The sequence below is a fragment of the Triturus cristatus genome, chromosome 12, assembly GCF_964204655.1.
Source record: "Triturus cristatus chromosome 12, aTriCri1.1, whole genome shotgun sequence".
NCBI classification, from domain to species: Eukaryota; Metazoa; Chordata; class Amphibia; order Caudata; family Salamandridae; genus Triturus; species Triturus cristatus.
The window spans coordinates 801,777,302-801,795,239 of record NC_140595.1 but is presented as its reverse complement, the minus strand read 5'-3'; the positions used below and the strand labels follow the sequence as shown (position 1 = coordinate 801,795,239).

Sequence of the window (17,938 nt, the reverse complement as noted above, 5' to 3'; positions counted from 1 at the left end):
CTCATCTGAACTGTGTATGCCTCTGCCAGACCACAAACTATTCAACTATAAATGGTCCACTTTCATGTAGATTCAAGATCCTGAATTTTTATGGAACTATGAACCAGTCGCCTTTTCCAGTCAGTAGGCCTCAGGCAGTGATTTTGTAATCCTAGTTTACTTCTGGTTGAGGTGCTTTTTGGTTTGTCTCCATCAGATCTCACACCTTCTGAGTTGCCTTCCCTTCACCCCTGAAGGACAGCACAGACTACACACTTGAAACTTTGTATTATTCTGTTTTACACGATTATGTTACTTTAATTATTAAAGGCTAAAACACTTAAGGGTCACATCTCGTGCTTGAAGGTACCAAGACTTTTTGTGTAGTTTATTTTAACTGTACTAATTTACCTACTGGTTTGGCTCTGGCTAGACTTTCAGAATGAGTGCAATTCTTGTGTCCATCTAAATGCAAACCTACTGTTATCTACTTTTCCCTGGCAAAGGGAAAGCCATGCCATACAAGGGTTAACACCTGTTTCCTCACAGATTGGAATCATGAGTTTTGTAGTAAATACCGTATGCCCTCTAATTTTTCTCGGGTACATTTCAACAGGACAAACCAGCCCCAATTTTCAGGTGGACATGAGCAGTTAAATAACAGTACATGCAGACTTTGCTGCACAAAGCATACATACTCCTTCTGGGAAGCCTGAACTCCTAGATGGATTTTACTAATCAGTGTGCGTTTACAAGGGAAACCCTACTTTCTAGGAGAGGTCAAATATTAGTGGACCGGATATATGGACACAAATGTGCACAAGCAAAACATGTAGGGCCCGAGGGATGCAAAGAAATACCTGGAAAATAGAACTATGGCTAAAATACCATAAATGAAGATCCTCAAATGACAAAAAAAATCAGTTATTACCATAATTAGTTTATTTAGTGCTTTTCACTTTTTCCAAGGAAAAAAACAAACAATATTTTTATTTATCAAAACTACATAGAACAGCGCCAACGAACAGTTATTGTCTCTCAGCCCCCAAGTCACAACATTCGTATTTCTACCTGAGGCTATCCTATACATAAAAAAACTAAAATAACGGAGACACGTCTGGGTACTACATGCTCACAACTGGCTTGTTCGGTTTAGGCTGTGAAAAGGATTAGAACATGGACATCCATTTGTGCGGGGGATTAAGGCTTGGAGTGTGAAAGAATGCCAAAAGAAAGTCTAGTTTGGAATGGACCCACCCACAGATAATCTTAGGTATGTGCACGATGAGAGTCTAGTTTAAAGCAGGCCATATGGTACCCAAGGGCTGGTTGGGGCAGAGGCCCAGCCAGGCCACCATCAATAGTCCGGATGGTCGGGATCAGGCGCTTCAAAATGCCAGTCTCTCATTGCACAGTAATTTGGTTTCTGTAGAGCTTCCCAGGCATAAGAGATCCTTATATGAGGGCTCTGCTTGTTTGTGAGGAGACATGGAAGTCTCAAAGGCACTAGAGTGCTGCCCTAAGTGTCATCAAATTTATCTTTGAAATAAGCAACCGCAATGTGTTTCTGCATCACAGTACTCGTGTCTAACAATCAAGTGTCCAGGTTGCAGGAGTGTCCGTGCCTTTCGTGTTATCACATTTTATGTGTTAGAGGCAATCAGAACTTGACGTGTATCTGAGATGCACGAAGATCAGGCTGTGTTTCCAAAGACAATGTACACCGAACTAGCAATTATAGGTCTAGGTGCTTATGCTATGTGAGTTAACACTTCTATGGGGATACTAAATCACTGTGTGCTTTTGAGGTGATCATCCAAATCATTATTTGCCTCAGGGTGAAAGGTAAGTGCACGTGCATTTACTAAATTTCAGAAGATTCCGCAGAGAATGCGTCTCATGTCACCATGTGCATGTGAGGCGATGTGTGTTCACGTGCACAGGGTTACAGAAGAGGTGCCTGTATCCGAGCCACCAGGAATGTCCGAAGCCCTTGCTTATCAGAGATGACCATCTCTCACTGCAGGTGCATGCACACCAGGATGGGTTTGAGATTAGACTATTTATTAAGAGTTACACAATAAAATCAATAAAAACATAGGAAATGAAGGAAATCACACTAGGACACCTTCCTCAACCACCTTACAAAAGTCGACTAGAACCGAAAAAGGCTCTACTTGCAGAAGGAGTCCAAACACTTTACAACTTGGGAAAATACTGAAAGAAACCTATCTTCCTTTTTAAATTCCTGTTGGTATGAAGAGAATGACAGTGCGCATTGTGATTGGGGGTAGGGAACAGGACAACTATGGTCCGTATGAGTCAACACTCCTACTGGGTTGGCCTTTCACCCAAAAGACACGCTAAGACTCATCAACGAGGTAGGCGTTCCGATGAGCACAACAGTACGCGATCCCCACAACGCAGCATCACAATATAGCATATACCTCATAGCAACATATGGTCCTGTTTTTGTGGTCAATGTTTGAATATATAGGAGTGTCATTACAAGTGCGAACACTCGCTCAACATGCAAGGAGCAACGATAAGCTCAAAAGGGACAACTACCCTTCACACGCAGAGGAGTCAGCTGGTCACTTAATCTGCGTTTTCCAGATGATGCATTTGGATCACAAGAGCTAGCAAGAAAGCTTGAGCAAGGCAAGTGGGAGAGAGCCACAATATTAAACTGCTTTACACAGAAGAACGTTAAGCACTCCATTTGATGCCCTGTAGCACGGCTACGCATTACCACGTTAGCTGTAGAGTCGGTAACAAGGCTCACGCTTCATGCCTTTCACCATGGCCAAGCGTCACATGCTGCCCTTCAGAAGGGCAGAACTTCTCATGTAACGCAGGAGTCCAAAGACCAGCGAGATGATGTTCTTCATCTCAAACATTTGTATGCAAGGTCTTGCACAAATCCCTGCACCTAGTTTCCACTATAATCAGGGTATAACTGTTTGAGTCTAAGGCAGCTGAGCCAATGCAAAAGAACAAGCGGAGTTGATCATAAAGCGACACTGTGGCACCTTTACTAGCAGGGCAAGCAGTTTAATCCTTACTTCCAAACAATACTTCCAAAACTTCAGCATAGAGGTGAAGTTCTAGCCACAAACCAGGAAACTTCTCCTCATAGGAAAGAGACGGGTTAAGAGAACCCAGCACTTCTCATCAAGGTTCTTCTCCTAGCCGGTAGCTGCATGATTATTTTTATGACCTTGGAGGTCTGATCAAGGAAGACTGACCAAATGCCATTCAGTGGTGTAAGCAAATCAACTCTGAATAATACTGATTTCTCAGGAGTATTCACAAGGTCCCTGCAAATAGGAATGGTGGGTGCACGGTCTAAGCAGCCACAAAGAGCCGCAAATGTTTGCTGCCATTTCTTGTAAGGTACATTGCTTTTTGCCTCTGTACATTCAAACCATGTACAAGGTACATGAGGTTACCCCACCCAAACCCCGAAATCATTCACACCACATTCAAGTTGGGCAATGTCTGAACACCAGTAAGTATTACACTACATCTGTAATACCTCTCGGATGACATTACCCACGACTCACCGGGTTACCACACTAAACTGCACTTGCCTTAGTTTCTGGTTTAGACAACAGTCAAGAAAAAGCACACAACAGTTAAATAGAGCATAAGGCCAGTGAAAAAAAAATCCAAAACAGAAACTGAGAACATGGTTACATGATTGCTCTCCAGAGCACCAACAAATAAACCAGATTCACCTTAGTATGCTTTTCTGCTCCCTGGTAAAGCAGTGTCTACCACTAAAAGCTTCTCGCACCATCTGTGGCTTCTGTAGGCGAGGGTCAAGCGCAACACAATCTTGCTTGCAAGCCTCATATATAATTGCAGGGACATTTACACATAAGAAGCAACCCTTGCACCTCTCGTCATCTGTCTCCAATACTTTTGCAGGACACCTGTGGGCTGAAAAAATGCTCAATTCATGTCCCCAACCACAATCTGAACAGCTCTTTGACGGGGCTGGCATTTTCTATGAGTGTAGGTTATGCTTCGCATTCATCCAGAATTACATTGTTCTTTCCTAAAAGTTGTTTTTTCCATTGTCACCGTCAGTAAGGATTTTCACTCTACGTTTTCTCCCTCAGAGTCCTTCCTCCATCGGCGTCCTGACCAGTCAGGACAAGGAGGATCTCAGACCTCCGTCAATGAGATGGGCCGAACACAAAAAGGGAAAATAACTTTACTGCCATACTTCATAAAAAAGGGTTCTTGCTGCTGTAGAGGGACTGCTACTTAAGAGATAAATAGAAAACAGACACTGGTACAAATGAAAAACAAAAGCATTCAGTGCAATTCTTCACTAAGCGAGTGCTCATGGAGTGTCAGCTGGACCGCTCATCTGGAAGCAGTTGGCCACCTTAAGCTGCCAAACTGGGAAGGGATGAATCGCAGTCCATAACGGAAGCAGAATATAAATGGGAAAGCTCCTGTGGTGTGTCCCAGGGCCTTCTGTCTCATTAGCTCCCTGTTTATGGCCTCTTCCTGTGGTTTATATTTACTCCACCTCTCACTTTCCTTACATTTTCGATTTTCCTTCATATTTGCTAGGACTTTTGTTCAGTAATCCCAACAAAACAGCTCAAAACACTCCCCATTGCCCAGATCATCCTTTTGGCAACAGGCCCCATTCCATAGTCTGCCAAGCATGAAATGAGAGTTAGGGTCACTGAGGAGAGTATTCTTGCACCTTTAGAAGTCCTTTTGCCCAGGCACCAACATTCTCAAAGAGTGGTCTTGGGGCACTAAGGAGGTTGGGTCTTAGGGGAATCACATCCAGAGCTGTACTGCCCTTGGAGACTTTCAGCGTTAAGCGAGTGAAGGAATGCCAGTGTGGGACCACTGGGCTTTAAAGGTCTGTGCAGGTGACAGGCGTGAGCCCATGAATGAGCAGTGTTGGTCCCAGGTCCTGTGTCATGAGTTCCAGCTGCTCGAGGTAGCGCTCATACTGGGAAGTGTCCGCTGGTGGCCGTGGTAGATACAAGAAGCGAACCGCGGTGTTGGCAGCTTGCGTGATCACCAGCTCATTCACAGCACGCAGGTACTCGTTTGTGATGTGTGTAGCATTCATGTTGACAAAGTTTTCCTCCTGCTCCTCTGGGCTGAGCTGTTTGTGCCAGTGCAGGGCCACCACTGCATCCCAGGGCACAATCTTTATGGTGGCACGGATGCGCAGCTTGGTCAACAACTCTCGCAGCTTTTCCTCCTTGCGGATCCAGCCCTGGTCCCCTGCCTCGATGCAGAGGAAGATGCGCAGTCGGGCCAAACGCCAGGAGGACACCATAGTCAGGATACAAGCCATCTGAAGCAAGAAGAGGCTGCAAATATCCACATAGCTGGTGCTGTCTGGCCGTAGAAGGTTAAGTGGCCAAACATCAATATACCGTCGATCCGGCTGACGTTTGGCAAACAGTTCCTTCTTATCCAGCTGGAAGAAGTAGCGCGCCAAGCAAACATTCTTGTGCATCTTGATAGCATCAGAGATGATGGCAACATACTCGGAAGGAGAGAGCGACTTGTGGCCCTCACCGTCCCATGCTGGAGGGAAGTGAGCCTGCAAAGAGGTGATGTCTACACCAAAATGGTCGTTCTCTTGGCTCATGCTGAAGGCAGGATCCTGTAGGAAGTAGTCGTCTGGAATGCTGTTGTCGTAGAATCCAAGCACCAGTGTGTTGGGCTTCATACCACCTGTAGATAACAAGAGAAAGACATTCATGACCATTTAAAAGTTTGCAAGAATGTGCACATTGTTTTAAATAGAATTATGCCAATTTAATAAACTGTAGAGATGAAACAGTGTTCTGTAGTCTCCTTTTTACTTAATAGCTTTGAATGCCTGATATTTTTGTCATTGAAATATGGTCTGTTTGCCCAACATGTCCAGCCCATGTTACCAATGAGCTGACTGTGCTGGATCAGACACAACCAGAGACAAATGGAAAATATATCTGCCTAAAATTGCAGTACTCCCATCATGGATATCTTCATCACAGGAGTACTTTTTAGGTGTCGCCTAGCGTTGCAGCGCATGCGCTGCTCGCTCTGCGAGATCTATTGTTGTTGGGTTGCTTTCGGAAGTGGGGTGGAAGCTCCGCCTCAGCTTTTCATTGGTGCGCGTCATACTTTATGTTAAAGGCTCGCATTTCATTTGGAGTGAGGCTTTTAGGCTCCCTCCCGGTCTCCTTTCCTGCTCGCCCACACGGACTGGATATTTTGCTTGCGCACAGCATCTGTTTTGCTTGCGCATGGCATCTGTTCCACCTTGTTTTCATTTCTCCTAGGTCATGCTTCGCTTACATTGAGCGGACACGCCGACTTTCACTTTCGGCACAGGAGGGACAATGGCTGCCCTTTGTTTACAATGCACTGTTAAATTGTCAACCTCGTTGCAATTGCTTGATTTATTGTTCCAGTGCTTCTGTGACTGTAGGGCTTTCTGACATACAAGTTTAACCAGGAGGGTCCGACGAGATAAACGTGACGCGCACAAGCGTTTTCGGGAGAACTCTCCAGACGCTTCACAACTGAAAGTTTTAGGTCTGAGGGTCAAAGCCAAGGAGCTAACAGACTGGGAGTGAAGAGGCATGGGCTGCGCCATACGAGTCACTTTCGTCTGTGCGCATCATAAGAATAGCACAGATGTGGTATCGGGCCGACTCAACCTCATGAACAGGACCGCAGTGGTTGATAGATCCCAGAGCTCAGCATGATACAGCTCTCCTGCTTGAAGTTTCATGCCCGGGCAGCGCTTGTTTGCTGCGGGAGTCGTTGTGGCCACGAGGTGGCACAGGGCACGTACCAAATTGCAGCTGCTCGCCTCTCAAAGTAAGTCAGCAGAGTGAATTCTCTACTAATAAAAAATGTGGTTTAAATTCTAATAGTTAGCGCACAGGCTATCTTCACCTGCGTAGGGCCCTGCCTGTGATACAGCTGAAGTCTGTCTGGTGATCACTGCATTTTCAGCTGCGACATACAGATGAACAAAACTCCAATTGGGCCGGTAGGGGTGAGCCACTGTGACAGTCTAAGGTGGCAGTCCCGGTCCAATTACTTCCAGGGCAGCGGTGTCCGAGCCTGGTGTATCTCTTTGACAGCCCTGCTGGAGTGATGATCTGGGCCGCTGGCTGCGGGGCTGGGCAGATAGCGGCACGCTGACCGGGGCCGACTGCTCAGGGTAATAATTTTGATAGGGTGGGCTGTGTGTTGACTCCTAATTAGGCAGCTCATCTGTGCCACGCTGGTGGCTGCGCTGCTGGGCGGGGTAGTTGCACACCGACCGGCATTGCTAGGGGCGAATGATTTTTAGGGTTGAGTGGAGTCATATTTGAAATAAAGATTACCATAGCATGCACTCTGGCTGTTACCTATGTTTTGTGCCTCCACCTCAGGCTTCAATGCCCGGCTGTGGAGTCCGCAAGTCAGCTGTTTGTTCACTCTTTAATTTTAATTTATTACTTAGGCAGCTGTTTGACGATCCATGTAGTTGGGGCCTCACATCCTGTTTGGGCCGGGTCCCACGTGGGACAGAGCAACTTTCAGTCCACATTTGCTCTGCATATGATTGACTGCCAGGGAGAAGCCAGAGGGGCCCAGTGGGCAAAGGCTGGCTAAAGCAGGAAATGCTAACTGTTTGTCTGCCAGCCCGCCTGGTGCTGAGGCACACCTGTCCGTTCACGCTGTGACCAAGGGCCGGAGTCCTGTCTTGGGCTGACTGGACTGAGCTCTACACCAGACACCAACGTTGCATGCAGGCTGTCAGCAGTCTGTGCTGTGCACTCTGACTCCTCCGCCCCACGGTCAAGAGAGCCTCTCCCTGTAGCAGCTATCCAGCGACACTGACTTGGGAAAAACTGGACTGATGCCTGCCTTGCGGCTGGTCGACTTGCAACTGCCCTGTGCCCCGAGAGAGAGACCCTTCCGGTGCCCCTGCCTTGCTATAGACGCCAGCAGCACTGAATTGAGACAACACGGAGAGCAGCACTGGAGCCGTTCTGGCACCTTCAGCGTTTCCCACTCACTGGTAAGGTTGCTAAATAATGCCCATTTGTTCATGCTTGACAAGGTTATAAAAAATTGTCTTCATAAAGTTTATACATTTTACAATGGACTTTGTCTTTATTTAATTTAATTATGAGACAGTTATCTTTAACTTCGCAGCTTGAGACAGTTATCTTTAACTTCGCAGCTTCAGAACACTGCAAAGTGTTCTTCTTATTTTTACTGTTTAAAGTATGTATGCACTGATGAGGGGAAATATCTCGTCTTTCGGTGCGTCTCACAATTTTTGTACGAGCCAGGACAATAAAATACTGATCCTGATAATGCCAGTGTTAGAAAAACCCCACTCCCACACCGGAAGGGTGGTGGTAATGGGATTTTTCCAGACATACACTGTGGTAGCTTGGCTCGAGTGGTCAGGGGTCAGGCACCGTGTTAAGCATACGTCATACCCACACAATAACCATGCGTGCATCCGTTCCAAAAACGACACTACACCTTAAAAATTATACTGAAAATATATCTCTTTATCTTCTTTTCTCTTAGTTGCTGATTAAATAAATAATAATACAATCACAATACACAAGGCTTTTTCTTAAAAAGTGCAGGTAAAATAAATAATAACACTTTACAGGTGCAATAAATAGGATCAGGTCAAATAAATACTGTGAGGCAATAAATACTGTGCAGGAATAAGTTAGCTCAGGACAATAAATACATCACAGGAATAACTTAGATAAATACAATAAATACAGTACCCTCAATAAATAATATCAGCCAACAATGACATTTGTAAAATCAGATTACAGTGAAAATACTATGGGCTGATTTGGCCCAATCACAGCTTGTGGTTAGATGTATGGCCTGAGGGGTATACTCCCTGGCTTGGACAAGGCTGAGGCCTAAACTGAGGTAGGTCAAGGGGGAATCTAGAGATCTGGCTCTCCCACACTACACAACCCCTCTGTATTAGTCTCAGCTCACCCCTGGCACAATCAAGCTGGTTCCAGCACCCCTCTAGCCCCTAGGATGGTCTCTTAGGGCTTCACAGGGCCTTAGGCGCCCTCTATTCCACTTACTGCCCTTTCTATGAAGTTCCGACGCCGCTGGAGTCGTGTCGACGCCGTGAGGCGGTTCCGATTCGATGTCGGCGGCCTCGGCTCAATGACCGTTCTTGTCGACGCCGGTATGCGATTTCGGTTCGATGTCGGCGGCCTCGGGTCGGTGTCGGCTCCGGTTCGATGACGTCGGGCGGCCTTGGCTCGATGTCGACTTCCGGCGGCTCCGGAGGGCGATCTCCACTCCTGACCTCCGGTGCTCCTTCCTTCAGGTTCCGGCGACTCCGGAGTGCGACCTCCACTCCCGACCTCCGGCACGATTCTCTTCAGGTTCCGGCGACTCCGGAGTGCGATCTCCACTCCCGAACTCCGGCACGCTTCACCTCGGTCTCCGGCGACTCCGGAGGGCGGACTTCACTCCCCCGTCGACGCCGCACACTCGACCTCGGGTGACTTCCTCCTCGACCTCTGGGACTCTCCACGACCTCTGTCGGCGCCCTCTCTCGACCTCTGGCGGCTCCGGGTACGACGTCTGCTTTCCAGTCAGCGCCGCTTCTCCACCTCGGGCTCCAGGTCTCTAGGCTTCTCGACGTCGGACTTCAGGTAGTTAGCAGTAACCAGGTCAGGTACTTGCTGTTCTTTACTTTTAAGGCCTGTTCCTGCTGTCCAGGTCCTTAAGATGGTTTTTCTTGCTTTCTCCCACACAGGGCTCCAGGCTGGGCTCAGTCAGTAGGGACTAGTATCAAGGGTGGGTTTATGGACCCCACTCCAGGCACAAGTTTCCACCCCTGCTGCCTCACTCCTTCCTCCTTCAGGTTTCTGCTGCTCTCTCTTCACCAGTCAGGTGCCAACTGCCAACTCCAACTGCCAACCCTGACTTAGCTTCCCAACATTCTAAACCGCCTCCAACTGTCACAGGGTTCCAGAATGTTGCAGAAGGTTCTAGTAGGTTCCAGTGATGTCACAGGTGACAATGGGTGGCCACCATTTTGTGCTCCAGGCCCTCAGACAGAAGTTCCAGGGGTAGATAAAATGGCTCTCTGAATCTGCATCAATACTAAAAAGTCTGGTGGTTCCCAAAAAGGAAAAAATACTAACAGGGTTTGAGGCCAAAGTGGGACAAAATAAATAATGATGAGGAGGGACCACCCAAAGGGCTGACAGGTCTAACAGCCAGTAAAAACAACAGACTGGTGGTAACCCTATAGGTAAGTGACTGGTACAGTAGGACCTACCTGGGATCTGCTGCAGTATCAGTGAGCAATAGTGAAGGCAATAATCCAAATAGGCCAATCCAACCCTGGCAGGCTCAGGTTCTTTTTAATGGCAGGAGGGTGAATGTGCACACTGAGCAGCATTTGCTGCTGCTTGTGGGCCAGTCCAGGCCTGATTGGAGCTTCTTATTATTGTGGTGGGTAGAAAGTCTTATATGACATATTTGTCAGTGGGCAACTCGGAGTGTCACTTAACAGCAAGTGTGGTAATGTGGCCCATTGGCTTTTTAAAAAAAAAAAAAAAAAAAGTTTAATTGCGAGCGCAGCACCCACTTCAGAAACACCGTGCCCTCTGTAAAATGATAGGTTTTACTTTTTCAAAACTTTGACCTATTGGTATTTTAAATGGCAATGCCTCTTATTATAAAAGGCGTCATTTACAATGCCAATAGCTCAAATTCACGCAACTGCAAGACCTATTGCATTGCAAATGCTTGTTAAAATCTTCTTTGAAATTCTGTAGGATACCGGAACAAAAAGGAAACCTATGTAATGATCAAATTACTTACCTTCGATAGCAATCACTTGGTGGCAGGGGCAGAGCTTTAGTCGGGTAGGTCGGACGCAGGTGGATGGATGGCGCCCTCTCCTAACCAGTATTCTTTAGGGTCTACAGAAGAGTAGTTGTTGCTGTTTGCATGTCTTCAGTGGAAGCTAAACCAAACTTGCTTTTCCATTGTACAGTTGGCTGGGATCTGTCCTTGGGTTTTGGAGTTTCAGGATCCTAGTCCTTTAAGTCGCAGGGATCTGCCCCAGGTTTTTGAAATATGAAAACACTCCTTAATCCACACTTCAGTTGCAACCCTTCTTCTAGCACTACAGGACCCATAGAATGGCAGAACAGACACCAAAACTGGGACCAACCATATGCAAATCAGTTGCTGTCCCACCACTTATGGGTATTCCAGTCTGAGCAATTAGGCCCTTGAGCAAACATGTAGTGCCCTTTCTTTGGCCTCATCGGTGAGGCACAGGACAACTCCTGTGGTACACTGAGGAATAGAAGCCACATCTATGCAAATTTGACACACTTAATGCACAGAGAAAAACCGAACGCAAGGCAAAGCTAATAGGGCTCACCTTCCCAAGTGTCCAAAAGTGGAGTCATTATGGGAAACTAGCCAACTAAAATAATGAGACACTTTCATAAGAGTTTGGTCTACATAAAACCCAATTTGTCAGATATTTATAATTGAGGCATGCTGTATACATACACTAAATGAAACTGGAGGTACTTCCGAACAACAATCTCTGTGGAGGATATCAAGCCACAATTTATTAGCTACCCCAAACTATGCTAGCATTCCCTCTTTCTACCAGTCTGCTGCTCGCCCATGAAGTCTTTACAAACCCCATTCCTTCTAATGCAATAATGGCAAAGCCATTCTACTCATCTTCACCAGCCTCCGACACAGCATTCGTCAAAATCAGTACGCAACCGCATTTCTCACTCCATGAAAAAGTTTTGTGTTAACAATATATCTGAAGAAGAGTCATTTGACATTTTTAGGAGTAACTTTTCTAGAACCTTTCCAGGTAAAGAGGTCTACAAGGGGCCAGTAATCAGTTCTGACTAGAAATTGTGGTTCCCACACAAAAGAGCGGAAATATGAAAATTCCCTTCATGCTGTAAGCAAACTCTTACTTCACAATATCCTAATAGTTAGAATCTACACCCCTTTTCTATGTTCCCTTTCTTGTAGCAAGATCACTCCCAGCCCAGAACTGGAATCTGTAACAATTATTTTATGGTTTGCAAAAAGTATCATATGGTTGGAGGACCGGTGCCTCAGCTATGCTTTGCTTCAGTTTCTTGAACTCTTTCTTAAAATTCACACCTCATTCATCAGATATCATAAATTCGGCAAGCATAAAGAGAAATCTCGAATTGAACTCTACCCTACTAATCCCAGGATTAATCAAAACTGGGTTTTAACTAAGGAGCTTGGTGACTACATCCTCAATGTCTCTTTAGGGGCCATTCCACATTTCCTACTAGGATTCACAAATAGTCTACATTTTCGACCTCGAAGTTGCACTTCTGAGTATTGGCATGTCACTCTTGCTTAAATGGCTAACACAAGATTGAAAACTTCTTTGTGTTCCTTTCCATCTGCGCTGAACACAAAAATATAATCTTGGAACTATTTACCAATAGTTAGACCCTCAAATAAATGGAACTTAGCAATTTGGAAAAGCGTCTAGGCCAATGCAAAGGCTTACGTTCGTATCTGAATCCGAGTGTAATAAAACAAGTTAGTGCCTTGAATCCTTCATGCAGCGCATCCTGAAGATACAATCACAACAGGTCAATGGTGTCAAACAACCACTTTCAGTGTTATCGGCATCATATTAATAACTGGCCTAGGATGCCGCAAGCAAGAAGCCCGTCTCCGAGACAGATGCAGCTATGAATGAGACTGCCCTGAATCACAATTCTATATTCCAAGTTATGGTGTAGTTTGTAACCAGCAATGCTCTTGAAAAGAGAATAGGTTCTCTCATTTAGAACAGCCTATTAGACAAATGAAGCAACTGTCAGGGGAGAAGTGCATTAAGTGAGAGGGGAGGTGTTTTGCAGTGTTACTAAGCCACAGGATGTGATGCATTACAGTTACACTCTGACATTAGTTGGGACTACATTCTATACAGCCACTGTGTATACGGACCGCATGGCGTCAATGAGGGTTCATGTGTGAGAGGAGTTCTTTTAATGAATATAGAGTGCGGGATCAGATAGTACAGTAAGACATCTACAGCTATGCACCGCTCTACTTAGATTTTCAGTAAGCAACAACTGAAAACTCGGTTTGACTATGAACGGGTCGGCATTGTGGGGTTTCTTTCAAGCATCAAAATGCAGAACCTGCTCTAGGCTGAAGGTTTATATAACAAAATATGAATCACAAAAATATAGTGGTACAATAACATTGTGGTCAAAATGGACTGTAAAAATATTTGACTTCACGTACATATAAAGTTGAGTACAGAAATAATGACTACCAAAATATTGTGGTCCAAAAGAACAAATTCTGGTGAATACTATAACCGCAGATTCCTCACTTTTGGAATATCCCCATACATTACACTGGATCTGGAGAATGTTACAGCAATGCTCCTGCGAGTTAACCAGTGGTGACTTGCGGCTCTGCTGTGACTCAGTTCAGCCACAAAGTGATGGAACACAACTACCTATAAGTGCCAGCACTGCTCGCTGACCTGTTTCTTAATCTTTATCCCTCCGCACCCTCAGATGATGTTCACTTCAAACAAGTTGCAGGCGAAAGTGTGACAAAAACTACCTTGGAACCATATCATGATCTTCAGAAGTTCAGTCCACAGAATAGGCAGGTGGGACAGTAGTGAGGAATCTAGACAGAATATCCCCCATAACTAGTGTTACCAAAGTTAAGTAACTTGTTTTTCTACTGGATATTGCTAATTACAGACTAGTCACCTTTAGAGTAAATTACACAGCAGTTCCTCTCAAAAGTGGAGGGTCTGAAGAGTGGACTTGGATTAGGAAATCTTGCAAGACTGAGCGGGCAAAATGGCCCTCCCATTGGGTCTGGCTGTCAAGGCAATATTTTGTGAACATGTGCACCAGCACCTATACAGTAACCTGGCAGATGTTCAAAACCAGTACTGCCATTGCCTTCAGGAGATGGCTTCTTGATCAGCACATAGCAGAAATTGATGCAAAGGATGATCCATCAGGACAGATTAATTATCTGAACTTACTTCCCTTTCCTACACAGAATCCAATAAAAAGCTGATCATTAACGCAATGTTTTGTGCGGTTAGTTTAGAAACTCAATGCCCTTTTAAGTTTGAGCAGATGCAAGCTCTCTACTTTGGAAGGATGAGGTGGTACAAAAAGGTTGGTAGCAGGACAGACTATGCAATGTGAAAAGGTGTCACAACTTTGGGTAAGAAGGCTGTACGAGTCTTCAGCACTAATTTGTCTGTGATGAAAGTATTGTAGGGCAGTTGCACCAAGAGCACCTACAGTTCACTCATACAGCACGCAGAGGTGAAGGCAATCAGGAAAACTATTTTGAGCATCAGTAGTCGCAGTGAGCAGCTGTGCATCAGCTTAAGTGTGCACACATAAGAACTGCAATCACCAAGTTGAAGATCCATTGAGGAATGACAAGCTGCTTCAGGGGAAACAAAATAGTCACATCTTTGATAAAGCGCATCGCAGCAAGCGAGGTAAATGGAGACAGTTGATCAGATTAACACAAAAAAGTCAAAAAGGCTGACAGATAACCCTTAACCGTGGTTACTGCAAGACCTTGCTGGACCAACAAAACCGCAAACAAGAATACAACAAATGTTTGGTTTGTAGAGGGTTGGTATGATGAGCACCACACCAAGCAACACATTTCTTCCAGCACACCATAGGACTTGGTTGAAGGACATCAGCCTGAAAGGATGATATTTACCACTGTGGCTGGTTGACAGAAGGCATTTAATTTAATGCTCAGTCTCGATGTCTGGAGGTTTTGGAGATTTGGGTGCAGGACTCTGCCACTGCTGGGACAGGAGATTCACCTAAAGCGGTAGCCAGAAAGAAGGGCAAATGCTCATATTCAGGAGCTATGGGTATCATACACTTCTGGCCCAGCTTGAGGCTCCTAACATGACTTGGTTCCGGATCCGAGCTGACTTTGCTGAATGTGTACAGGAGACCAGTGTCCCATCGCAGTTGGAATGTGTCTCCTGTTCACTTTCCTGGAGGAAATTACAGTGTACAAATGTCGGTTATCGATGTTAGCAAACACATCGAACAGCAGCAAGATATACCTCGCCATCTCAGGAGGGAGATGACATTCGTGATCTCCAAGCTGACACCTGTTCAGATTGTCTTTCCAAGAACCGGCTAGTAGCTTCCCCAAAAAATGTTCAGAGGAGCAAGCCACCTCCAGAGACATAGGGACTCCTAACACAGGATTCAGGACCTCACTCCATCCTGCTCGTTTCAGTATCACATGGCAGTTGTGATGCCCATAAGGACCTGCACTAGCCTTCCCTTGATTTATGGCAGGGAGGCTTTCACAGACAGACAGATCCCACAAAGCTCTAAAAGACTGATATGCGGTAGTTTCTTATACAGAGACCAGAATCCTCTAACCACCACATCCCCAATCAGGTGGTGATGCAACGGTCTCATCTGCGAGGTCTAGGTGGGGAAAGGAGATTGGCCTGTTGCAGGTCTGGTTGATGCTTGTTTACCACCACAGAAGATCCCGAGCAGTCTCCTTCAAGATCTGGATGGGGTCAGAGACAGCACTGCTGGGCCCACTGAACCAGAGGTTCCACTGCAGGACCTGCATATACCTTCTGGGGTTCGGCATGAGAAGGATGCACAATTTCAGAAGTCCAAGAAGCCTCAGAGCCATCCACACCGAGACAAAGGACTGAGCCAGAAGCATCAGACTCGCTGCAGCAGTGAAAACGCCTTGAATGCCACCATGTCTAGGACATCTACGATGAACGGAATCCACTGTTTGGGGGCCGGGTTGGACTTTGGCTTGTTGAATATATATATATATATATATATATATATATATATATATATATATATATATATATATATATATATATATATATATATAGTGTGGCTGTCATCCAGAGGTGGTCTACAACCAACTATGGCTAGCCCATTTTGAGCTGCAGTAGTTGAGGTATGGGAACACATATCCCTAACATCCGAAGGTGAGCAACAAATACCAACTTTGTTTTCATGAACACCTAATTAGCGGAGATAAAGGCGAGAAAGGCAAATTGCTCAGACCCTACCGTGAACCTCAGAAAATACCTGTGGGACTGCAGTATGGGTATATGAAAATACCTTTCCTGCAAGAGCAGGGACACTATCCAGTCCCCGTGGGTCCAGAGCAGAAAGAATGAGAGACAGGGTGAGCATTTGTCTTTCTTCAGAAAAAGCATTTAGTAGGAGGAGGTCCAGTCTAGAAAGGAGACTTTTGTTCTTTGGTACCAGGAAGTAGCATGAGTTGCACCACTCCCCTCTCTCCGAAGGGCGCACCCACTTGATGACACCCTTGGCCAGAAACAAGTTTAATTCTTGCAGTAAGATTGAAGAATGGTTCACTGAGAGTCACTCTGATGTTTGGGGTGGGGTGGTGAGTGAAATCGGTTCAGGAAGGAAAATAAAACGTTGAAAATGATGGATCTCCAGCAGTGGAGGAAGTGTCTTATCCTGCTGCCTTTCAGCTTAGTGTGAGCCTATGAGGACATGTTAAAGAAACTGGACAGCTGTTGAAAGGGCTGGAGAAGAGACACGGTCTCTGATCCAAAATGACTGGCCCTACTCTTGAAGCACAGGTTGGGAGGGCTGGCATGGTCATCAAGCCATTCCCCTGGAATGACCTCTAAACTTCCCGTAGTTTAGTTGGTGGAGCTGCTTGGTGAGCGCCAAGAATCTGAAAGATCGTCCTGTGGCTCTACTGATTTCAAATCGTTTAAAAACAAATCAGCCTTCTCTCCAAACAATCTGGAGCAAAAAAGGGAATGTATATAAAACATGTTTGGACATCTTCTGATATCATCCAGACGCGATTTAAAAGAACTACCATTGTGATAAAAACTCTTCCAAGAGTCTGTGGTGTAAAAGCCAGCACGTAAGCCACCCTTTGCCATGTCCCACTAATCATGTATCGTTTGAGCCAGCATGGCTATGCGGTCTTCTGTGGCAGCAGGCAAGATCTCACTTGCCATCTTTCATTAAGCATGTGTGCCTGCCCAGAAGCCACACTGTGTCCAAAGATTGAAGGCTAAACACGCCAAAGAGAACATTCTCTTTTTGAAAATATCAATACGTTTTGATTCTCTATAAGAGTGACTGGTTGGAAGGGCATAAGGAGTGACTTTGCTTGTCGATGCCTGGCCAGGCATTCAGGCATAGGATGCTTCATGAAACAATCAGCATGACTAGGTGCCTTTCTATGTCATCTGGCCACAGGTCGGCTTAGACTAGGTGGCCATCAGAGTGCATGGGAGGGGACTCGAACAGCAAAAGTGGGTCAAAAAAGGTAGGACATGTTTGAAGGAACTCCATTAACAAACTTGTCTTTTCTTTCTACAATAGGCAACTGCACTTCTTCTACCCTTCCCACAACTACTGCAGAAGAGGCACTTTGTTCTGTTGGTGGCACAGGCAGTGAGATTAGCTCAGTCTCTGGAGGTGTTTCTAGCCCACTGGCATTTTTTAAATCCAGATATAGCACTTCTTCAACATGAGGGAAAGTAGGTTGCTTGCCATTTCCTTAACATCAGTTCTCTGGGGAACATTTTGCATACCCTGAACAGCATTAGATCGGACAAAGGCTGCAAAGTATTGGCATTGAGGCAGAGGCTGAGAATTAGACTCTGGTTGTATACTGAATGGTTGCGCTTTTGTAATCTTGTGGCATGACATGGCCCTGGGGCTGGTCAATTATGGCTCAGGTTAGGAGATTGGTGCAGACATTTAAGTGACCAGTGTGGGCCCAGGGGCAAGGATGGAAGTGTAAACTGGCATAGGAATGGGAACAGGAATAGGAATAGGTCCCATGGGGGCAGCTG

At 45.7% G+C, this 17,938-nt stretch overlaps 1 protein-coding gene across 1 annotated transcript in view; it reads right to left on the bottom strand.

Moving 5' to 3' along the window:
- Positions 1-899: 899 nt before the first annotated feature.
- The window catches only part of SLC12A9 (solute carrier family 12 member 9), a 194,250-nt gene continuing 177,211 nt past the window's right edge, over positions 900-17,938 (bottom strand). The window contains exon 14 of the mRNA XM_085639354.1: positions 900-5,706. Coding sequence (XP_085495480.1) covers positions 4,868-5,706 — 839 coding nt within the window. The 3' untranslated portion in view covers positions 900-4,867. The remainder of the gene's footprint in view (positions 5,707-17,938) is intronic.